General features: G+C 44.3%; 1 protein-coding gene across 1 annotated transcript in view; it reads left to right on the forward strand.

The window, feature by feature from the left end:
• The window catches only part of pibf1 (progesterone immunomodulatory binding factor 1), a 190,471-nt gene that overhangs the window by 77,511 nt on the left and 87,403 nt on the right, over positions 1 to 25,557 (forward strand). The window contains exon 11 of the mRNA XM_085998484.1: positions 21,865 to 22,030. Within this exon, the coding sequence (XP_085854610.1) occupies positions 21,865 to 22,030 (166 nt within the window). The remainder of the gene's footprint in view (positions 1 to 21,864; positions 22,031 to 25,557) is intronic.

The raw sequence follows: 25,557 nt of genomic DNA on the forward strand, positions 1-25,557 counted from the left end.
ATCAGATTAACCCACTTCACATTAGGACCACTTTGTCCCTGGCATTGCCATTCTCAACAACTTCACTAGGTTGTGTACCCTGCTGAGAATGGCCCAGAGTTCACTGCAATGAGGACATTGGTGGCGAACACCATAAGTTAGACTGTTCTGCTCCCCAATACTCCAGTGCCGAATTTCCACCACAATTTGCTGGAAAGATAGTTCGAATACGCTGCAGCGAGCAAAGTGGCAGATCGGGGCAGCATGAACAATGGATAGTTAAGAATACATTTTGCTTGTTGATTTCTGTGGGAATTTCAACCTCATTTATTTGTCTGCTTATTTATATTCACCAACAAATTACCGAAAGCTTATAAACAGGAATAACTTTAGAATTATCTAAGCTGGCAAAACCACACTAAGCTGTATCATTATCGTGAATATTTAGCGTGAAAGTATAGTTTCCCTTTGGTTTCATACATGTAATTAGCAACTGTATAAATGGTTGAAACTTGAGCAGCAGGTGTCTTTCTTTCCCTCCTCTTTTAAAATTGATCTGCTGCCGTTTAGTCCTGGCTTGATGTCTTGGCTCGTGTATTTTGTGAATCTTGGGTGGGAACATTTGTTTCCTTTCCTGTAATGTGTAGTCCTACAATAGAAATATAGTGGAATGAAAAAGAAAGTTGAAATAGCAGCATATACTTACATTGGAAAGTCCGCCGGCGCCATTCTTTAATGATCACAGCGGCATTACTTCAGCAAACTTGAAATCGACATTGATTTTAAAGGTGGTGGGGGAGGGGTGCAAATCTATCAAAATTAATGCTTCAACTTTTTTTTTGTAGGGGAAGCGGTGGGTCGGCACAGATGTTGCCGAAAGGTGCTGGAACTTTAGGCCTGAGATACTAATATAATTATATAGATTACAAACTTGATTTTTTGTTGTTGCAGAAAATGATTGCAGTTCAAGTCCCATAATGACTTGGATTGGTAACATTAATCAGGTGTGTTGTTAGTTCTTCCTTTGTCATTGAAAGTGCTGTTGCAGTACAAAAATGTGAAAATATTGACCAACTTTAAATACTGTTGGTTATCTTCATACTTCTGCAGTTCTGTTTTTTATATTCCCTAGTGCAGACTTGAAATAGAAATATCCATCTGATTGATGTATTAAATGAAACAACGAAAGTAAGTTCTGTTTTGTTTTAATAATCTCCATCTAGCAACATTATTTAATACTGGTTTTGTATTTAATTTATATGTCACAATATAAGTGTGACTGGAAGTACCTTCTTATTGCTGTCAATCCACAGTATTTAGGTGCTGTTCCAGCAATAGTATCAAACTCAAGTAGAGAATAGAGGCAACAATAGTTGAGTTTCTTTTACAGTTGGCAAGGAAATTAGACTGCTTAAATTGATTTAAATTTTATCTTTGGTCTGTATTGATTTATGGGCTTAAATATCTTGGCTTTGTGACTCAATTGTTTCACAGACTCTGAATTTAGTGCTTCATTCATCTTCAAAAAGAGGAGCTTTGAGATGGGAACTAGTTGCATCTAGATGATCACCAGAAGCTTGTTCATGTGTCATAATGCAGAATACTACAATGCTTGTAATAATTTACTTTAAAGCTAAATACAACTTAGTTTAAACAAAATCGCTTCCACGTGTATTGCATAAATAAACTGTACTGCGTATCAGATGACTATCTTTAGGCTTGTAAAGAATAACCTTAATTAATTCATGACTTGGGTGTTCCTCTGACTGCTGTCATGTATATACTATGTGTTGATACAGCTGTACATCACCTTCTCACTATAGCGTACTTTGATGAACCACAGTTATTGCTTTCGTTCATACAACTTCATTAATAAAAGTACTATAGTGTTCCCTCTAACATCCCCTCACGATGATGTGTTTTTTGCAGTGTACGCAGGTTAATAAGACCATAACAAGCAAACCTTGTTTTTCTTACCAATGTACTATCATCCTTGTTAAATGCAAAAACAAATGTTTTCTAGGATTCCTGGAAGAAAGTGCACCTTACAGGGTGCAACTTACACAGTATAATGCTTAGAATATGATTCTCATGTAAATAAGGAAACACAGTGGGCAGCACCATTTAATAAATATTGCATCCTTTCAGTGCCCTATAGTATCTAAGAACTCCTGAACACTGCAGGTTTGAATTGTGAGTAGCTTCATTTTTCCATTGTTTATGTGACATTTATATTTCCTGCTTGTTGTCCTGTGATAGTTTTTTTTAAATACATATTATGGTAGTTGAACTGTGAACTGAGTGAAATAAAAACAGAAAATGCTGGAGATACTCAGCAGGTCAGGCAGCATCTGTGAAGAGAGAAACAGAGTTAACGTTTCAGGTCGATGACCTTTCGTCAGAACTGGGAACAAGCAGGAAATGGAACAGATTTTTAAGCAAGTGCAGGGGCTGGGAAAGGGGGGAGGGGATGAAAGAACAAAAGGGAAGGTCTGTGATAGGATAGAAGGCAGGAGAGATTGAGAGACATTAAGAGATATTCAAGGCAAAAGGAGATGGTAATGGGACAGGTTAAGAAACAAAGGATGGCTCGAGATGAACTGAGTGATCTGTACAGGTTGGGCAATTTCTTATCAGGATTTTTTTTTGCAAGAGAGCGCCTTTGTAGTTTGTTGTTGCTAGGGTTGCGAAGGGGTGGAAAGTTTCCGGGAAATTTCCGGAAATTTTCCACGGGAAGATTAGCTTGGGAATTTGGGGAATTTTGCCCAAAAAAGCACATGCTAGCATAATACAGGAAACTTTGTGTTATCCGGAGACTAAATGTCCGGCAAGCTCGAGCCACCGGCAAAAATCAGGAGCCGTTTTGTTAGGTTTTTTTTCTTCTCGTGGCTTTTTTTTCCCCAACAGTCAGGCTCTGCAAAGTCTCTCTGAAGCTGTTGCTAAACGACAGAGACGCTTCCAAGGTATGGCCGACTGTTTAGAAGCTGTTGCTAAGCAATAGTGTTTGTTGCCAGATACGGAGCTGTATGCTTCAACATTAACGCTGGTTTGTCCGGCAGTTTTGAGGGAACGGCAACAGCTCGGTCCCGTCGGTGCCGGATAGCACAAAGTTTCCTGTAATTTTGTTTTGTATTTCTTTCATTTTTTTTCACAGGTCCTCTCTTAAAATTACTAAGAGATGGAATCTTAATTATTAAGGAATTTCTTAAACAACATATGTTTATCTTCTTCCTTGGCTTGTTTTAATAATTACAAGTTTTGTGTGTGACTGTGAACAAGTGTGCCCTGATTGGTTGGATGAGTGATTAGTTCCCTCGATTGGTGATGTAGCGTCGTGAGTGCACAGGTCATGCTTCCATCACATGGAGCATCAGGAAAAATTTACTCACCCTGTTGCAATCGACCCAGAGACGAATGCCCTTTATTTCTCTGCATAGAACAATGCCATGTTTACCGTCGGATGTGTGGAAGCATTTTACCCCAGGCATTAAAGATGGAAAGTCTGTGTACATGTGCAAACACTGTACAAAGCCATATGTAAAGAATGCCACAAAGATGCAGCAGCATTTATCCAAATGCAACAACTTCACTCAAAGCTCACAGCAGTCAGCCCAGAGCTCCTCTGTTTCCATTCAAGAAGATGATGGTTCACATTCAGCATCAGGCTCCTTATCATCAGCAACTCCTGGCCCACTTGGAAGGTTCTTTGATACAATGGATAACCATAACCAGAAGAATGCAGATGAGTGCCTTGCTCGAGCTGCATATGCGACAGGCTCACCCCTCATGCTCACAGCCAATGTGTACTGGAAGAGATTTTTCAATGTTATTCGCCCTGCATACTGTCCTCCCACCAGACATGCTTTGTCTACTTATTTGCTGGAGGCTGAGTATAACGGAGTCCAAGGAAAGCTCAAAGAAACGATAGAGAAGGCAGACCTTGTTGCAATTATCTCAGATGGGTGGTCAAATGTACGAGGGGAGGGCATCATAAACTACATCGTCTCCACTCCTCTCCCAGTGTTCTTCAAGAGCACAGACATGAAGGACAACAGACACACAGGCACATACATTGCTGATGAGCTGAAAGCAGTCATCAACGATCTTGGATCACAAAAGGTCTTTGCAGTAGTTACTGACAATGATGCGAATATGAAGGCTGCTTGGGCTCAAGTGGAGACCTACCCTCATATTACGTCTATTGGGTGCGCAGCTCATGGGCTCAACCTGCTCCTCAAGGACATCATGGGTTTGAGAACCATGGAAACACTGTACAAGAGCCAAGCAAGTTTTTAAGTATGTCAGGGGAAAACAGGTAGTTGCAGCAACCTACAACTCCAAGCAAACGACAAAGAACAAGAACACCACACACTGAAGCTGCCCAGCAACACTAGATGGGGTGGTGTTGTCATAATGTACAACAGCCTATGGAGGGTAAGGAGTCACTGCAAGAAATGGCAATATCCCAGTCTGGGGATATGGAAACCACCATCAAGAAAATACTGCTGGATGATGTGTTTTGGGAGAGAGTGGTTAGCAGCCTTAAACTACTCTCACCAGTAGCATCTGCAATTGCTCAGATTGAAGGAGATGACGCTGTCTTGTCAGATGTTCTCAGGCTTTTTGCTGATTTAAAAGAACAAATCAGCATTGCACTACCCACATCCATGCTGCTCAAAGCAGAGGAGAAGGCAATTGTTCAATTCATACAGACACGTCAAGAATTTTGTGTCAAGCCGATTCATGCTGCAGCATACATGCTGGACCCAAAGCATGTTGGGAGACCAATACTTTCTGGAGAACAGATCAACAGTGCTTACAGTGTGATTTCTACCCTCTCACGTCACCTCAATCTGGATGTAGGCAAAGTTCTGGGAAGTCTGGCAAAGTTCTCTACCAAGCAAGGTCTTTGGAATGGGGACGGGGTATGGGAATCATGCAAGCATATCAGTGCACATACCTGGTGGAAGGGGCTTTGTGCATCTGAGGCCCTGTCACCCATTGCATCGGTGATACTCCAAATCCCACCTTTATCAGCGGCCTCTGAACGAAACTGGTCACTTTTTGGGAATACGCATACAAAGGTGCGCAACAGGCTGACTAACGAGAGTGGAGAAACTGGTGGCTATCTGGGTGAACCTACAACTTATTGAGCCAGATACAGAAGTGTCCACCACACAGCTAGACAGTGACACAGAGGAGGAAATGGACACGTCAGTGCCAAAGTCAGAGAATCAGGAGGAGCAATGATGAGTAGAAACCTCAAAGGGGGAGAAATTCGGTATCGTCCCATTTGGGGCGCAACTATCGGCCGGGCGCAAAGTTTAGAGCCTGGCGCTAATTATCGCCTCCGACTGCAAACTTGGCTTCTATCGCCCCTGGAGGTGATTGGAGCGCTAAATCAGGCGCTACACAGCTCTCAAGGTGCTAACGCTGAGGAGCGAGGCGCTACCTCAGAGCGCTGGCGAAGCCCATGTGATGTCTGCCAGCAATGGAACACAGACACATTGGTGCCGGCCAGTTCTTAAAGGGGAGGGTCGATCTTGCTCTCCATCCACACCCTGCTCATTATAGCCTTGAATCTCGGCCTGGAGAGACCTGTACATCAAATCTGCTGGAAAGAACAATGGAGCGGCCCAGGGAAAGAGCTCAGAGTGCAGCCCCCATAGTCTCTTCTAAATCGATGCAAGGAAGATCAAATCAAAATCAACCTGCTAAGAAGTCAGTCTCTCTCTCTCTCTCTCTCTCCATCTCTCTCTCAATGCGTGGTGCAAAAATGTCACCGACAAAAAAAGGCAGGAAGCGGTCGCCTTTAAATAGCGCTCCCCCAGTCCTTTTCTGACAGCATAACGCTCCCCTCAACCTGTCGTTGCTAGTGGCAGGCGGTAAGGCAGGGGGCGCCACTCAATTTCCGGTACGGGGCGTTGCGCACTCGACTGACTTCACAATCTGCCGGTGCAGGAGATCGTGGCGGTAGTGTTTAGCGCCGCCGCAAACTGTCTAGTTAATTTCACGAGCGGCGCAAACATCGCTGCGCCTGGGCGCTAGTTACTTTGCGCCCCATTAGCGCCCTCTTAAGGCGCTAACGAGAGGCGCAAACAACTGAATTTTTCCCCCAAAGGGACAAAATAAGGACAAATTACAGGCTAAATAAGCTGACGCTCTTTTTATTTTATTTTAGATGGGTCTTTTCTGTGGGGGTTCAATAAAGTTCAAAATTGTAACCTAAATAAAGTTTTGAAAGCCTGTTTTTATTTGTATGGAACAGTATGTCTATTTTGATGACAAAGATAATATAAGGGTCAGAGACAAAAACCATCAGTGTGCAAAAAAACCTCAAAATTCCCATAAATTCCCATGGAAAGTTTCCTCTTTTAAAAATTCCCGGAATTTTGCAACCCTAGTTGTTCAATAATTCTTGGTTGCTGCCACCTGTCCCCCTCAGTAAAATTAGGTCACCTTATCTGTACTTTATAGCTGGGATGATAATGCCATTGTCTGTAAGCTGCCTTGAAGGACTCTATTGCATATGCACCAAATAGATCCAGATGAATTGAGCACGAAGAATCGCTGATAGGCATCTGTTCTTAGATGGGGAAGAAGCATGGTAAATTAGAGAGGAGCAATCACCAGACATGTATTTCATATTCCCTAATGGCAGACAGAAGTGTGGAAGCAGTTTGCCTCCTCAAGTTCTCAAATGCATTTCATGCATGACCAAAAGATACAAAAATAAAACTTAAAAATGGAGAGTTGCATCCCGAGTGTTCTGGACAACATTCATCTTTCAACCAGCATCACCCAAAACCGATTAATTGGTCATTCATCTCATTTCTGTTACTGGGATTGTGCTGTGCGCAAAGTGGCTGCCATTTTTGCCACTATCTCAACAGTCACTGCACTTCAGTGCAGTTTGTTGTAGGTGAAATGCTTTGGGACATTTCTAAGAGATGTTATCAGGGCTACATAAATGCAAGTCATTTTAGTTATGTTGAACACACCAGTTGTTCAGCATCCACATGTTTGAACTATTGACACGTACAAGTTGAGAGATGGTTTCTGCACATGAGGAAATTTGTGTTTGCATAGCAATGCAATAATTTAAACATGTAATGGGTCATGAAAGATTGTTCTCTGATAACAAACTGAAGATTTAATTAAATAAAAATTATTTGTTTCTCCAGACCAAATTATAATGGACTACTTTCTTTTTGCAGTAATTGTTTTGACTCGGAACAAACAAATGAATTCACTAAGAGCCCCTGCGGACAACTATTCCCATTCTTGTTTTAGTACTTATTGACACTATCGTTGTGGTTTGATGATTTATCTATAGTTAGTTCCTTTTCACTGTGGCTCTTTCCACAATGTTGTTGAAAGACAAAAATATTTTGAGAAAAACAACACTTTACGCCTCTTCCATACTACTAAACAGTTTAATTGTTTATATATACGAATGGATTTACCATTGCTGCCTCACAGTAAATTGGAGGATTATGCAGTTTTATAAGGACGGGTGTTGTACTGAGTAGAAAGCAATCTATTTATCCTGATGATGAGATGGAACTGTATTTAACAGTCTATTCCATTTATGATCACAAAGACTTATTCCAGTAAGTAGATACAGCGTGAGATTAGTTGGAGCTTTTCAACAAATCGCAACCAAGTAAATATTTTTTAATGAATTTTATGAAAATGATATTTGAGCCAATTAGGTGCAAGTGTGACACTTTCAATTTGATGTATGCACAAACAAATATTCTGTGGTGTTGCTCATGGTAAGTCAGAAGGTTTAGTGTTCTGAAACCATAGAAATTTACAGTCCATCCTACCTGTGCTAGCTCTTCATCAGAGCAATGCAAATCTAAGCTCACTATTCTGCTCACTCCGCATAGCCTTGTATCTTCCTCTGCTTCAAATATTTATGTAATTTTCCCCTTAAAAATGCAACAGTCTCCAATCTAAACCACTATCTGTGACAAATCACTTTCATGCGCCAACAAGTCTGTGTGAAGAAATTTCTCCTAACCCCTCTGCTCACTCTTCTGGTGACCATTTTAAATTGATGATTCCTCATCACTGACTCCCCAGCCAGAGGAAATGGGCTTCCCCTATTCACTAACAAAACTCTTCATAATTTTATAAACCTTTCTTGCGTCTCTTGTTACACCCGGGGACTGCCAGCACCTGCCCCCTTTCCCTTTACTTTTTCGGTGTGCCGGTCGCGATCGCTCAGCCCGGAACTCCTCTGCTCACTCCTCATAGCCTTGTATCTTCCTCTGCTTCAAATATTTATATAATTTTCCCTCCTCTTGAGTGCCGGGCTGTTTTCCCGGCACCCCACTCCTCGGTGGTCCAGCAGGGCCCCGGTGCGCGCAGCGCTAAGCCCCTCCCCTTTAATCAGGGGAGGAGGCCTGCAATGACGCAGCGCTACATGCCGACGCACGTGGCGCTGTTGCACATAGCATAGAAACATAGAAGATAGGAGCAGGAGTAGGCCATTCGGCCCTTCGAGCCTGCTCCGCCATTCAATGTGATCATGGCTGATCATCCAAATTCAGTACCCTGTCCCTGCCTTTTCCCCATATCCCTTGATCCCTTTAGCCTCAAGAAATATATCCAACTCTTTCTTGAATATATTTAATGAACTAGCCTCCACCGCCCTCTGTGGCAGAGAATTCCACAGGTTCACCACTCTCTGGGTGAAGAAATTCCTCCTCATTTCAGTCCTAAGTGGCTTACCCCTTATCCTTAGACTATGACCCCTGGTTCTGGACTCCCCGGCCATCAGAAACATCCTTCCTGCATCTAGTCTGTCCAGACCTGACAGAATTTTATAGGTTTCGATGAGATCCCCTCTCAATCTTCTAAACTCCAGTGAGTACAAGCCCAATCGACACAATCTCTCCTCATACGTCATTCCTGCCATCCCAGGTATCAGCCTGGTGAATCTTCGCTGCACTCCCTCCATGGCAAGAACGTCCTTCCTCAGGTAAGGTGACCAAAACTGCACACAATACTCAAGGTGCGGTCTCACCAAGGCCCTGTACAACTGTAGCAAGACATCCTTGTTCCTGTACTCGAACCCTCTTGCTACGAAGGCCAACATACCATTTGCCTTCTTAACCGCCTGCTGCACCTGCATGCTTACCTTCAGTGACTGGTGCACAAGGACACCCAGGTCTCTTTGCACTTCCCCTTCTCCCAATCTATTGCCATTCAAATAATCTGCCTTCCTGTTTTTGCCACCAAAGTGGATAACCTCACATTTATCCACATTATAGTGCATTTGCCATGTTTCTGCCCAATCACCCAACCTGTCCAAATCGTACTGGAGTTTCCCGACATCCTCCTCGCATCTTGCCCTCCCGCCCAGCTTTGTGTCGTCTGCAAATTTGGAGATATTACATCCAATTCCCTCGTCCAGATCATTAATATATATTGTGAACAGCTGTGGTCCTAGGACCGATCCTTGCGGTACCCCGCTAGTCACTGCCTGCCACTCGGAAAACGACCCGTTTATTCCAACTCTTTGCTTTCTGTCCGCCAACCAGTTCTCTATCCAAGTCAATACCTTGCCCCCAATCCCATGTGCCTTAATTTTGCACGCTAATCTCTTGTGTGGGACCTTATCGAAAGCCTTCTGAAAGTCCAAATACACCACATCCACTGGTTCTCCCTTATCTATTTTACCAGTTACATCCTCAAAAAATTCCAGTACATTAGTCAAGCATGATTTACCTTTTGTAAATCCATGTTGACTTTGTCCAATCCTGTCACTGCTTTCCAAGTGCTCTGCTATTACATCTTTTATAATAGACTCTAGCATTTTCCCCACTACCGATGTCAGGCTTACCGGTCTATAATTCCCCGCTTTTTCTCTACCACCTTTTTTGAATAGTGGGGTAACATTAGCTACCCTCCAATCCATGGGTACCGTTCCAGAGTCTATCGAGTTCTGGAAGATGACCAGTAATGCATCTACTATCTCTAGGGCCACTTCCTTAAGTACCCTGGGATGTAGACCATCAGGCCCTGGGGATTTATCGGCCTTCAGTCCCATCAATTTTCCTAACACCATTTCCCTACAATTTCTTTCAGTTTCTCCCTTTCATCAGACCCTATGTTCCCCGGCATCTCTGGGAGGTTATTTGTGTCCTCCTTTGTGAAGACAGAACCAAAGTATGTATTTAGTTGGTCTGCCATTTCCTTGTTTCCCATTATAAATTCCCCTGATTCTGACTCTAAGGGACCTACGTTTGACTTCACTAATCTTTTTCTCTTCACATATCTATAAAAGCTTTTACAGTCAGTTTTTATGTTCCCTGCTAGCTTACTCTCATATTCTATTTTCCCTTTCTTAATTAATCCCTTTGTCCTCCTTTGTTGACTCCTAAACTGCTCCCAATCCTCAGGATTATTGCTTTTTCTAGCCAATTTATATGACCTCTCCTTGGATCTTATGCTATCCCTAATTTCCCTTGTTAGCCACGGTTGAGTACCTTTTTTGTTTTATTTTTATGCCAAACTGGGATGAACAAATTCTGTAGCTCATCCATTCGGTCTTTGAATGTTTGCCATTGCCTATCCACCGTCAACCCTTTGAGCGCCATTCCCCACTCAATCCTACCCAACTCGCTCCTCAGACCATCGTAGTTTCCTTTATTTAAATTGAGGACCCTTGTCTCTGAGTCAACTACTTCATTCTCCATCTTAATGAAGAATTCGATCATATTATGATCGCCCCGACCCAAGGGGCCTCGTACAACAAGATTGCTAATTAATCCTTTCTCGTTACATAATACCCAGTCTAAGATGGCCTGATCTCTGGTTGGTTCCTCGACATATTGGTCCAGGAAACCACCCCGTAAACACTCCAGGAATTCCTCCTCCACAGTATTGTTACTAATTTGGTTGGCCCAATCTATATGTAGATTAAAGTCACCCATGATGACTGCTGTGCCCTTATTGCACGCTTCTTTAATTTCCCTTTTAATGCCATCCCCAACCTCTGCCTTACTGTTTGGAGGTCTATATACCAATCCCACTAATGTTTTTTTCCCCTTAGTATTTCTCAATTCTACCCATACAGATTCCACATCATCAGAGCTAATATCCTTCATTACAATTGTATTAATCCCTTCTTTAACCAGTAATGCTACCCCACCTCCCTTTCCTTTTTGCCTATCTTTCCTGAATATCGAATACCCCTGGATGTTGAGTTCCCAGTCTTGGCCATCCTTGAGCCACGTTTCTGTAATCCCAACCAAATCGTATTCGTTTACCTCTATTTGCGCAGCCAATTCATCCACCTTATTACAAATGCTCCTCGCATTAAGACACAAAGCCTTCAGGCTTGTTTTTTTAACGCTCTTAGACCTATTAGAATTATTATTTACTGTGGCCACGTTTGATTTAAACCGTTGATTTCTCTGACTGCCACTTTTGTTTTTCTCCTTCCTATCTTTTGCTTTTATCCCTGTTTCCCTTTCCTCTGTCTCCCTGCTCAGGTTCCCAACCCCCTGCCATTTTAGTTTAAACCCCCCTGAACAGTGCTAGCAAACCTCCCCGCAAGGATATTTGTCCCGCTCTGGTTCAGGTGCAACCCGTCCGACTTGTACAAGTCCCACCTTTCCCAGAAGCAGGCCCAGTGATCCAGGAAACTAAAGCCCTCCCTCCTGCACCAACTCTTTAGCCACGCATTCATCTGCTCTATCCTCCTATTCCTATACTCAATAGCACGTGGCACCGGGAGTAATCCAGAGATTACAACCTTTGAGGTCCTGCTCTTTAATCTGCTATCTAGCTCCCTAAATTCTTGTTGCAGGACCTCAACCCTCTTCCTACCTATGTCGTTGGTCCCAATGTGAACCACGACCTCTGCCTGTTCACCCTCCCCCTTCAGAATGCCCTGCAGCCGTTCAGTGACATCCTTGACCCTGGCACCAGGGAGGCAACAAACCATCCTGGAGTCACGTCTACGGCCACAGAACCGTCTATCTGTTCCCCTTACGATAGAGTCCCCTACCACTATTGCTCTCCCACTCTTTTTCCTCCCTTCCTGAGCAGCAGCAACACCCCCGGTGCCAGGAAGTTGGCTGCTGCTGCCTTCCTCTGGTGAGTCATCCCCCTCAACAGTATCCAAATTGGTATACCTGTTTGAAAGGGGGATGGCCACAGGGGTCTCCTGCACTACCTGCCTGCTTCTACTGCTCCGCCTGGTGGTCACCCATTTCCCTTCTGCCTGTGCAGCCCTACCCTGCGGCGTGACCAACTCATCATACGTGTAATCCACGACCCTCTCAACATTGTGAATGCTCCACAACCCATCCATCCGCAGCTCCAGCGCCCGCCGCGAACTTCAGTAGTCGCGCCCCAAGAAGGAGGTGGAACGCTTCCAGTAGCGCCTCACCTGCTTGTGCTAATACTGAATTTCTGGCGGAGGGGTGCTAACTTTTTTGGCGCATTTGCCCCAAAAGGAGTGCCACCCAATTTTCCCGCCCAACAATTTAGAACTTAAATGTTTGGTATGAAGAGAATTTGTTAAAGATGTTTTCATGAGTGAAGTCTTAATTTCACACCTTAACGATCTGCACCACACAAAACATTAACTTCCATCATTTGCAAAAGGTTGTGTTCATTGAAATGTTTAAATCCCTTGTAGAGTGTGGGAGGAGCTGCAAAAAGAATCTGGTTTTATAACTTAATAGCAAAATACTGCGGATGCTGGAAATCTGAAATTGTTGCGTATGTCCCTTTAAGGGAATAACTGCTCTTAGACTGCAGTACTGGCAGTGACCACCCCTGTATAAAAGGCCCTAGCAGGCTTCTGTCGTTTCAGTTTCAAGCTGCCTCTTGTTCAGTAAAGTACCTGTTAAACTGTTCTCCCGAAGTCCGTGTATTATTGAGGCGCGGACTTTACAGTGGCGACGAGTAAGTTCGAACTCGCCTGCAGTGTGGCATCATCTCACGGGGATCTCTCCTGAAAGGAAGGTCGTAGTCTGAGCAACGGGCGTCGACCGAGGGCAACCGCCCAAAGAATCCATCGGTGTTTGGAGAATTGCGGGAGAGACTGTGATTCCAGCAAATCGTGCTGGTAGCAGGTAGCGCGCTGACCCTTCCGGACTGCGGCGGGCTCAAGCTCGATCGAGCGGCTCTACAAATTGTGCCGCGCAGCGTCGCCGGGAAAAGAAAACGAGAGAGAGGGTGGAGCGCACAGGGCGCGGTCGGTGCTCGAGAACAGGACAGCGGAGAGAAACTAAACGGGGGGGAAGGAAAGCGAGACGCGCCGAAGCTGCGGGTCGTCGCCATTACCCCGTAGAACGCTAGGAGCAGCGTGGCAGTAAGGGGAAGAAGCAAAAGCACAGGAGGCGCCATTTTATTCCATTGGGGAAGAAGCAAAGGCGCGGGAGGCGCCATTTTAAATCGGCCAATATGCCGAAAAGTGGCAGTATCACTGCTTTCAACAACGAGGTAGAAGACTGGACCACGTATGTGGAAAGAATTGAAGTGTACTGCAAGGCAAATGAGGTGGTTGATGGAAAGAGGGCGTCGCTATTATTAAATCTGATGGGTGCGAGTACGTACGGCCTATTGCGGAATTTAATTACCCCAGCTAAACCAATGGAGAAAAGTTTTGAGGAGATTGTTCATATCTTACAGGAACATCTAAGCCCTACACCACTGCTGATAGCAGAAAGATTCAAGTTCCATAAAAGAAACCAGCACAAAGATGAGAGCAATGCTGACTATCTTATGGAACTACGCAAGTTATCGAAGCACTGCCAGTTCGGAGCAGGACTGGCAGACACCTTGCGGGATAAGTTTGTCTGCGGGCTCCAGAGTGAAGGAACCCAGAAACAACTACTTTCAAAAAAGGACCTGACGCTAGAACAGGCTTTCAGCGTGGCAGTATCCTACGAAGCAGCAGCACGGGGAGCTGCGGAAATACAACAGAAACCACAAGAATACAGCGCTAACGAAATGGCGTATGGAGCTGAAAAGTGCTATCGCTGCGGCAGAACAACCCATGAGCAGAAGGACTGCTGGTTTAAAGACAAAATATGCAGGCAATGCGGGAAAATGGGACATATAGCAAGAGTCTGCAGGTCGGGAAAGAAGACCAACACGACAAGAACTACTAAGGAACAGTACAGGAAAGTAAAGAAACTGACAGATAGTAGTTCAGAAGATCAGGAGAGTGATAAGGACTCCGGGAGCAGGCGACTAAGTTGTTTAAAGTTACACAACGTGATTGCATAAGAAGATCACCGAACCATTTGGGTCACCCTCATGATAGCAGGGTCCCCAGTGAAGATGGAATTGGACACAGGATCAGCCCTAACTGTCATGAATCGACGAGACTATGAGCGGCTATTCTCACACATACCCTTAAAGGACACGTCCATTGTATTGAAGACATACACTGGGCAAAAGGTCTACCCCAGAGGAAAAATAAGGGTGCCAGTTGAATATAACGGAAAGGAAACACAGAAACTATACATGTATATACTACGAGATGGAGGACTACCATTATTGGGATGTGAATGGATCCGAAGACTACAATTGGATTGGCATTCCATTCTGGCACTAACTGTGACTGACAAAAAAGATGATGACGTCGCACCTGGACGTCTGTCACAAATTCTATCTGACGCGGAAGAGGTGTTCCAACAAGGACTTGGGACTCTAAAAGGAGTAAAGGCAACCATAAAGATTGAGGATAACGCAACCCCAAAATTTTTCACGGCCAGAACGGTGCCATACGCGATACGCCCAGCTGTGGAAGCTGAACTGGAGAGTCTGGAGCGTTTGGGGGTGCTGTCTAAGGTGGACTCGAGCGAGTGGGCCACACCCATCGTTCCTGTAATGAAGAAAGCATTGAGCAGCACGCCTGGGGAGCCAAGGAAGGTTCGCATCTGTGGAGACTTCAAGGTGACTGTGAACCCAGTCCTGCACACAGTACAGTATCCGCTTCCGCGGATAGAAGATATTTTCGCCTCACTATCTGGAGGGAAACGTTTTACAAAGATTGACCTGGCTCAAGCGTATCTACAAATGGAGGTGGAAGAAGCATCTAGGAAATACCTCACGATAAACACTCACAAAGGCCTTTACCAGTACAATCGACTGGTATTTGGGGTAGCATCGGCCCCGGCTATGTGGCAGAGGGCAATGGAACAAGTCCTGCAAGGGATCCCGGGGACCCAGTGTTATTTGGACGACATCCTGGTTACGGGTGAAAATGACAATGAACACCTTGCCAACCTGGAACAGGTGCTCACGAGATTGCAGGAATATGGGCTATGAGCCAACCGTCCCAAATGCGAGTTCTCAGGAGACAAATCTCATATTGTGGCCACATGATTGATGCGGAAGGGTTGCATAAGTCGCCGGACAAGATTGAGGCTGCAGTCAAGGCTCCAGCACCAGAAAATGTATCGCAACTGAAGTCGTTCCTCGGGTTGGTGAACTACTACCATAAGTTCTTGCCGAATTTATCTACAATTCTGCACCCACTGAACGCCTTCCTTCAAATTGGTGTAACATGGAAATGGAGTGATGAGTGTAAGCGTGCCTTTCAGGAATGTAAATGCCAAATCACTTCAAAAGAAGTATTGGCCCACTACAACCCAACACTACCGATTCGGTTGGCATGTGATGCGTCACCTTACGGCATTGGAGCGGTGCTGTCACACAAATTCCGTGACGGTTCAGAGAGGCCAATAGCCTTTGCATCGCGCTCGCTAACCTCAGCCGAGCGTAACTACGCCCAGATTAACAGGGAGGCCCTCAGCCTGGTGTGGGGGGTGAAGAAGTTTAATCACTATCTGCACAGGCAGAAATTCACCCTACTGACTGATCATCAACCCCTGGTCTCAATTTTTAACCCAAAGAAGGGCGTTCCGGTGATGACGGCGCAACGGCTGCAAAGATGGTCACTTTTTCTAGGGGCACATCAGTATGATATAGAGTACAAAGGTACGAAACAACATGGAAACGCTGATGGGCTGTCGCGCCTACCGTTGCCTACGGCGGAAGAAGCACCTGCAGTGGACCCGGTGGAGATATTCCATGCGACCATAGTCGAATGTTTGCCTGTTACAAACGCAAGTATTGAGAAGGAAACCTGAAATGACCCGACACACACTCGGGTCTATGATTTGACGGTGAAGGGATGGCCAGCATATGGTGACTCACTGTTGCCAGCATTCTCGCCAAGGAGAGAACAGCTGTCAGTGTGCCGGGGGACCTTGATGTGTGGATCCCGAGTGGTAATTCCACCCAAGTTGAGAGAGAGAGTACTCGATGAGCTTCACGAGGGTCATCTGGGAGGGGTAAAAATTAAGAGCCTAGCCAGGGCGTTTGTGTGGTGGCCGGGAATCGATAAAGAAATCGAGGATATGACCAAGAGATGCACAGGATGCCAGAAGGTCCAAAACGCTCCACCACAGGCCCCGCTACGTCCATGGGAGTGGCCCTCATCTCCATGGCAACGGGTACACATTGATTTCGCTGGTCCATTTATGGACTCAATGTTTCTAATCGTTGTGGACGCCCATTCGAAATGGCCAGAGGTCATTAAAATGTCCTCCACCACCACGGAGAAAACTATTGCAGTCCTAAGGACCATCTTCGCCAGGAATGGGTTGCCAGAACAGATCTGTTCCGACAATGGCCCACAGTTTGTGTCTGAGGATTTCCGGAGGTTCCTGAAGAATAATGGGGTGAAACATTACACACCTGCCCCATATCATCCAGCCACAAATGGATTGGCTGAGAGGTTTGTTCAGACCTTTAAAAAGGCCATAAAGGCAATGTATAATGACGACATACCACTGCAACACAAGATGGATAACTTCCTGTTTGCTTACCGGAATGCGACACATGCAGTAACCAACCAAACTCCAGACATACTGTTTTTCAACCGGAGACTAAGATGTCGCTTGGATTTGCTCAAACCAAACATAAGACGAGATGTTGAGGATAAGCAGTTCCAGCACATAAATGAGAAGCCAACCAGGAGCTTCAAGATAGGGCAACCAGTCTTGGCCTGCGACTACCGAACAGAAAAATGGCAGCCAGGCACGATATGCACACAGCAGGGACCACTAATGTACACAGTGGACGTTGGAGAGAGCATCGTGAGACGCCATGCTGACCAGATTCTAGAGTCACAGGAACAAGCCAAACCTGTACCACAAGCATGTGCACCTGGTAATGAGCCCGAAGTACAGAATGCATCTACCTCAGAAGCAGGGGTATTGGAAGCTGACGAACCAACCAATGACAATGAGCCAGAATTGACTCCACCGCCAGAACAGGATACTCGAGAAAGGCGCTATCCACTCCGGATCAGGAAGCCTCCTCAAAGACTGAACTTATAAATGACTATTCCAGTTGATGTATATATTACTGAGAAAATTGTAATTAGTTACTATTTAGTTGTTAAATGAATGTTATGTACTGTTTATCTAAAAGGGGAGGAATTGTTGTGTATGTCCCTTTAAGGGAATAACTGGTCTTAGACTGCAGTACCGGCAGTGACCACCCCTGTATAAAAGGCCCTAGCAGGCTTCTGTAGTTTCAGTTTCAAGCTGCCTCTTGTTCAGTGAAGTACCTGTTAAGCTGTTCTCCCGAAGTCCGTGTATTATTGAGGCGCGGACTTTACAGAAATAACAACAGAAAATGCTGGAAATACTCAGCAGGCCAGACAGCATCCGTGGAGAGAGAAACAGAGTTAACGTTTCAGGTCTGGGACCCTTCATCAGAACTGGAAAAAGCTGGAGATGTAACAGATATTAAGCAGGTGCAGAGACAGGAGGGGTGGTGGTTTAGGAGGGGAGGAAGGAATTGAAAGAACATACTGTGAAAATGTTGCAAATGGGAATGGCAAAATCGTACTGCATGAAAAATGGGTGCAAGGATTATTATCTGAAATTGTTGAACTCGATATTGAGTCCAAAAGGCTGTAAAGTGTCTAATCGAAAGATGAGGTGCTGTTCCTCGAGCTTACGTTGAGCTTCATTGGAACAATGTAATAGGCCGAGGACAGAGAGATCAGAGTGGGAGTGAAGCGGAGAATTAACGTGACAGGTGACCGGAAGCTCAGGGTCACCCTTACGGACTGAACGGAAGTGTTCCGCAAAGCGGTCGCCCAATCTGCGTTTGGTCTCCCCATTTCCAGCTTTTTCCAGTTCTGATGAAGGGTCCCAGACCTGAAATGTTAACTCTGTTTCTCTCTCCACGGATGCTGCCTGGCCTGCTGAGTATTTCCAGCATTTTCTGTTGTTATTTCTGGTTTTATAACTGTTGTATTAGATCATTATTTTAATATATTTGACGAAACTGAAATTCTATGAGGAATTGCTTGCTGCCGAATAACTTTAGTAAAAGAAGTTGATGTATGTTAGCAATGTTAATGACTAGAGTAATTTGCCACGACATACTTTGGCATGCACAGACTGCAGTTTGTGCGGTCAACAGTTTAACGAAGATAAAATACAATTGTATTGCATTAACACTGTTTCACAATTTTTCTTGCAGTAACTCACATGCACTTATAGCTCTTTGAAGTTTGCTATAAAGAGCGATAAGCACATCTGTGATACTCTTTGAAGTTTGCTATTTTTTATGAATTAAAGATTACAGTACTTGTCCTATTTGCTCGTGATATTAGAGATGTGCTGCAGTGCAGTAAATACATGCTTTGAATGCCTGTAAATCCTTGGTACAGTTGTTGAGCATACCCAGAGTTTTTAAGCAAGCAAAAAAAGATTGCTCACATTCAAGCGATGCAAAGTCTCTGAGCCAACAACGACAGATGCTGTGATACAGCTGAGATGTAAAATGATTTAGGAAATTACTCAAACTACATTTTGTTCAGGTCAAGACGAAAAAAGGAGCAACGTTTTTGAGATTCCTTTGCTATGTCTGGAGATGAGGACTCAGCAATAACTTGCGGTTAGTGCTAGCTGCCATGAAATCCTTTCATTGCAGATTCATACAGCATTTCACAAAGCTTGCCTCTTCATATGTGGTGCGTTAGGAATGCAGGATGAATGACATTGTTGTAGAATAGCAAGGATTATTTTGTAACCAGACCAGGGCGCAAACTAAAAGATAACCCATCGAGTAGTACAGCTCCCGCTGCACAAAAATCAAGTTACAAGTATCTGTAAAATAAAAGAAATTAGTGATTTTGTAAGTGTTTCCAACTACTGAGTTGGAAGATGCATTGTTTTATACTATGTAATTTGTAATATATTACCAGGGCTACTGTTAAATGGCGATTGGAAAAAGTGAAATTTTGTGTGTTTAACACAAAGTATTATTGGGACTGTTAATGGTTTCTTTAGGTTCAAATTGTGTGACTAGCTCCATGTCTTTGTGGAAACCAAATAATTGACCTGTCTTATATGTTGCTGTACATATGTACTCTTATCCTTTTCAAAGCTCAGGACAAATAACAGTAGGAAGGTGTCCGCATTTACCCGCTGCATAGAGCAGCGAGGAGTAGGGGGAGAAGTCATTCGTTATACAAAAATGGTCACTTTTCAGGTATTCACTAAGGAGCAATTGCCTGCATTTTATAAAATCTCACTACCTTTTTATTTTGCTTTATACTATAGTCTTGTCACAGTGAAGTATCATGTAGTTTACTTTGATGTTTGTGAATTAGCTTTTAAAACTTTAACATTTATTAGCTTTGTCATAGCATGATTGGAATTTTTTCTTTTGCGCTCCCATTTTTTTCTTACTCTGTCCAAAAACATTCTCTCATGTTGGGATATGGTTGCACAAAAGGCAGTAGCCCTCCAGTACCTCACCCAAGTGTCCAATCTTCACGTATAAACCTGAACAGAGATTTCAGCCTAACCTGATGCTGTCAGTGCCCAACATGCACAGCAGGCACTTTCTGGACAATGGTAATTGAGATTGGGGTGGGATCAGTGGCGGGTCGGGTGGGAAAGTGGAGTTTTTTGACAGCGGGGCGGGAACCCGCTGTCAACCTGCCGCCGCGCGCCTTTCCCAATGCCGGGTCTGTCAGCGCTGAGCAGACCTGAAGGGCAGTGGCTGACGACCCAATTAACCTCATTAGCATCTAGTTGACAGATGCTTAACAGGCTTTTTTAATTTACCTTTTCACTTTAACTGCATGGCCACAGGAACCACGCTGTTCGGGGACTATGGCTATCAACCTGAGACGGGGGTTCAGTGGCCATTGCTCCAGCTGATTACTTGACAGCTTCAAATGTACAGTAAAAGCTCCCTCCTGACAGATCATCACATTCCTCAGGCAGAAGCTGATTCTCAATCCATTTCCAGCACAGATTCTGCAGGCTTTCCACTTTCCAGTCTCCATCCAGTATCACTTCATTGGAAGAGATCTCTCACCATTGTCAGATCTCTACTTCACCTGCCATCTATTCCATCAATATGGGTGCCGTTTATATTGGACCACAATGAGCCCAACACCAGCAGCACCAACAACACCAACCTTCTCCGCAATCACCTGATGCTGCACAGGACAGAGGGCCTCAGCACCCGACCACATTGCTGCCCGGGAGGCCAGGGATTGCCTCACCATGGCCAGATTTACTTCACTTGACACTGCAGACCCTAGCTGCCACATGATGCGCCAGGTTGGCACCAGCGCACACCAACACAATAAAGCATCCCTACAATATCCAAGCCATTCCTTTCACACTCGCCACCATTGCGGGGGGTGGGGTACCGTTATGTCTCACCATTCACTGCAACTCACGAAGCCACTTCCAAAGGTACACACAAATCTGTCCAAGAATGCAAAGTGTTGAAAATAAAAATGTTTGACACCACATTAATGGAAAGTTTACATGAACATTGGATAAAACACCCAAGTGGCTACCCTTGTGTGTTGTTGGTTGGTATGATTGCACTAGGATGAGGGTGAGTTTGAGGGGTGGCTAGTGAGATGGGGATGTGATAATGTAGATAGAGAGAAAGGGATAGGTGCAAGGTAAGTTGGTGTGAGTAAGGATGGGGTAGAGTAGGGAAGGCAGAGTGATGGGGATGTGATGAAAGGCACAGCAGGATAAGGATTGAGTGTGACTTTGTACTCACGTTTCCTGATCTAATGAAATCATTGAAATGTTTGCGGCACTGCACCCAGGTCCTCCTGACCACATCCCTGCTTGTGACCTCCTCTGCAATGTGCAAGCAGGCTGCGTTGATCTCTTGGGGAGGTCTCTTCTGCCCAGGGGAATGGAAGAGGGACCTCCCTGCGTGCTCTGACTCCCTCCATAAGCATATGGAGGGAGTCATGGGAGAGCCTGGGTGCAGCCCTGCACACCTGTGCAGTGCTTGTCAGTGTTTGCAGCACGTCAGTGCTGTAGAACACTGACAGCACAAATGTTAAAATAAGGTTGGCCATGGTCCCTTTAAGGAAACCGGCTGATGACGCGTCATCAAAATCACCAGACCTGCTTCCTCTAATTGGACCGGCAAACACGCTGGGCGGGCTTAACAAGCCCCATCGAGGGAAAATCATTTTAGACAGTGGGATGGAGCCAGCAGCGAGGACCCGCCACTGACGTCGCCCGCCCCGGACCCACCAAGGTGAGCAAAATCCCAACCTAAGTGCCAACGTCAGTATATCCACCACTGTCAAACACGAGATTAGCTTACTTAGGGGAAAAAAGTACAAATTGATCTAGGATAATCCTGGTCTGTGTGGCCTAACATAGCATGTACATTTTAACAACTGACCCATTGGGGGGCAGGGAAGCCTACCTGAATCATATGTTCATTAGAAATCCCTATGGAAATATGAGCACTATATTATAAGTTCATGTAAATAGACTCGAGATACTGCATTTATTTTTCCTACCTCTCTCTCTCTAGGTTTAGGCAGCTGCAGGTCAACACAGACAGCCGCGTATCTGAACTCATGAATCAGACAAAGCTGAAAACATTTGAGGCAGAGCGAGCTCAGTTGGTACAAGAGGAAACAGCCAAGAATCTCAAGCAGTGCCAGGTGGAATGTGATAAGTACCAGAAGAAACTTGAGGTAAAATAATTGGTTTTATTTCAGGGCAACTAAATAGTGTGTGTCCACAAAAAATAAGTTCAAAATACATGAATCTCTGTATACACAACTCTAATTTGATCCACTTTTTGCATGCTGCATTTCACTGTATAACTCAACTGCCTTACACAGTGGCCCTGAAATTCCTCCCCCTGAGATGGTGAACGAGGACACAAGTAAAGCAGGGTTGCAAAGGGCTGGGATTTGTGGTGGAATTCACTTCTGCGTCCCTGCCTCCTTTGTTTACATCCCAAAATTCCACCCCTCAGGAAGCCATTGCAAATGGTGGAGCTGGCGTGATGACTCCCCCTGCCAGTTCCCCCTTTATTGTGGCCAACTTCAAATAGATCTGCATGAAGCAGGCAGGTTTACTAAACCACCATGGCAGTGGGAGCCTAATACCTCTTTCCCACTGGTAATAATGCTGTTACCAGAGAAACTGCCAGCATTTACTTTTGAAGCCTGGCTCTCCTTCCCACAATGGAGCAGTTAGATACCACTTCAACACCCTTGCCCTTCTACAGAGCAGGCATCCAAGGAGCGCCATAAATAGTGTGGGTGCCTGCCCCTTGAGGTAAATTACTCCATATCATGGATTTGGGACGGGAGCAGTGCCCAGCCAGACTGGCAATCACAAGTCCACCACACCATAATCCTGGGGGTGGGGTGGGGCGCGAGGAATTTCTTTATCCAGGGACTTACTATGAATAATGTCACGGAAGATCCACTAATTTTTGTATAATTTTGCTAGTTATTTTGTATTCAAACTATATACACACAACGGTATTTACTTCATGTAATGGAAATTGACCCACAACTCTCAAGTTGAGACCAAATTCCATGAAACCAGAACTAAATTAAGCAACGTAGCAATGCAACAGTACATGCTACTTTGCATCACAGCACCGTATTGCATCTCGCTTCACTGCTTCAAAACAGGAACCCAGTATGAATCAACATCTTCAAGAGAGGTGGGGAGAAAAGGGGAGCATTTTGGGGAAAAAGTATGGCTTCTTTCCTGAGCCTTGTTGTATAATGTGTCCCAAAACATTTGAGTTTATATAGTGAACTGGCTATCCCCTTTCAGAAAATACCTTTTCCCATTCCTGACAAAGCAGTCAATGAGCTCTTCGCACTTGTTGTTGGAGGTGAGGCTGGAGGGGAGAGGGGTTTAAGGAGACGTTTAGTAGTGGAGAAAAGAAGCTAGGGGGTTATCTTTTGTCTCCAGGAAGATTCCTGGAGTTATTGCATGGTTTGGTAGGGGAGAGCGAGGCCCGATAGCGCTTGATGTAGTCTAGCCCAATCTGGTGCTGCATGATTAAACCAGTTGTGTGCCAGATACGCTCAAATCTCTGCCCCTTGGACCTGAGGGAGCAAAGATGGGGGTCATACCGGGGGAACAATCATGAAACGAGAGAGCAAAGGTTTTACTGGGGACAAGGACATCAGAGATGGAGGTGAGGGTGTGATTGAGCAGATCAAGACCTTCAGAAGGATCATGGCAAATGGAAGGCCAGAGGATAGGTAGTTGGGAGTTTGAAATTGCAGTTGTACGTGACTTGCGGGAGAGTTTTCTTCCAGAAGAGAATGCAGAATGGACTTAACGTTCATGGGAAGAATAACAGTCAGCAACAACCATTAAAAATGTGGTGCACTTGAATATTTATAAAGCACCGCAATCAGATTGAATAGGTCTGAGAGTTCTTAAAGGAAAGGAAAATTGTTTCAGCTCATTAGGCAAAACTGTGGCACCAGAAGTCTGGAAAGTAACAAATGTTATTTAAAAAGATCAGAAGCATGATCCTGCGAATTATAAACTGCTACCTTGACTACTATAATGAAAAAGATATATCAGAATGTACAGGAAACTTTCTGATATCCGGCACTGACGGGACCGAGCTGGTGCCGTACCATCAAAAGTGCCGGACATACCAGCGTTAATGTTGAAACATACGGAACTGAAAAGCTCCGTGTGAATCAACAAACCCTGTTGCTTAGCAACAGCTTCAAAACAGTCAGCTGCAGCTGCAAGCGTCTCTAGCTGAAGCTGTTGCTATAGCTACAGACCTTGCACTGCCTGACTGGGGGAAAAAAAAGCAACGAGAACTAAAAAAACTTATAGAAAACGGCTCCTGATTTTTGCCGTTAGATCGAGTATTCTGGACATATAACCTCCGGGTAAACCAAAGTTTCCTGTACTATAAATGAAGCTTTTGAGGTGCCTCTAATGAGTACAACCAGTGCTTTCCAGAAATAATTAAAATATCTGCTTTTTTTCCAAAATTGCCTACATACCCTGAAATTGCTACTTTATTTCTAAAATTAACAAATAAAATTTGCACTTAAAATAAAAAAAACCAAAGAATCTTGTGGAGCCTATAATGATTTTTGGAAAGCATTAGCCCTAATAATGAGGCAAAGGCAACCATTAAAAGCCAATGGTTTACCTAAGGCTAGTTGTGCCAGTCTGGAATCCTTTGTTGATGGATAGGTGGCCTTGTAGGAGATAGTGGATGCCATGTACTTTTTAAAGCATTTGCTAAGACATTCCATTATTTTGACTTCCATCACTAAGCTTAATTAATGTTTATGGTTTGAAATAGATTACTCAATAAAAATAATTTTTAAACAAACTCATTTCAAAGAGTATCCAAATATGTGCCTTCCACTAGATACAGATCCAAATAAGGTATCTCGGTTTGATCGCCTTGCCCATCTTTTCTCACCTATATCAAAGCAACATCCCTTCCTTTCTCAGTACAAAATGGGCCAAGTTAGTATAATTAAAATATTCTTCATTTATTCACTCTCCATGCGCAAGTGAATAGTTGGTATATCAATGAGAGAAACGCCACTGAATAGTCTACTTTTAAGGCCAACAACAGTATTTATATAGTGCCTTTAACGCTGTATTTTGAGTCACATCTCATTTGGTTACCAGCAGGAATCATGACTTGTCCATTCATACGGGAAAAGAACTAATCCATTTAAACAGTGTATTTTATGTGCTTAGCATAGTTCTGGTAGTTTATTACAGAAGTATAGTACAGTATAGTGGGAATCCCCTAGTGCGAGCTGCTGTGACGTCAATAAACTGTCTAAGCAGCCAATCAAAACACAGAATTCTCACACAGCAAACCAGGAAGTGGGTAAGCTCTTAAAATTCAAATTTTTTAAGAACGTTAGAGGGAGCAAAACAAAGATTGGGGCTCTCACATGGGGAAAAGGCACACCTGGAATAAAGATGAACAAACTTTAAAAAAAATTTAAACATTGCTTTCTTAATTTTTTAATTTTTATTAAAATGGATAAGTTTGACACTGCACAAAATTAAATTTTGTTTTTCAGGGCCATAACCTTTGTTCAGCAGTCAATACGCTATTAAAACCCCAGTTACACCTAATCCAAAAGGGCCGAAGTTTTCGTCAGTTTCCATGATTTGAACGATTTCACTGATTGCCGGCTCTGCGAGGTGGAAGGGGGGGGGGGGGCGCGGTGGTGCGGGGCAC

The sequence above is a fragment of the Somniosus microcephalus genome, chromosome 10 (genome assembly GCF_052327205.1).
Source record: "Somniosus microcephalus isolate GS21.2 chromosome 10, FLI_Smic_1.0, whole genome shotgun sequence".
Classification (NCBI taxonomy): domain Eukaryota; kingdom Metazoa; phylum Chordata; class Chondrichthyes; order Squaliformes; family Somniosidae; genus Somniosus; species Somniosus microcephalus.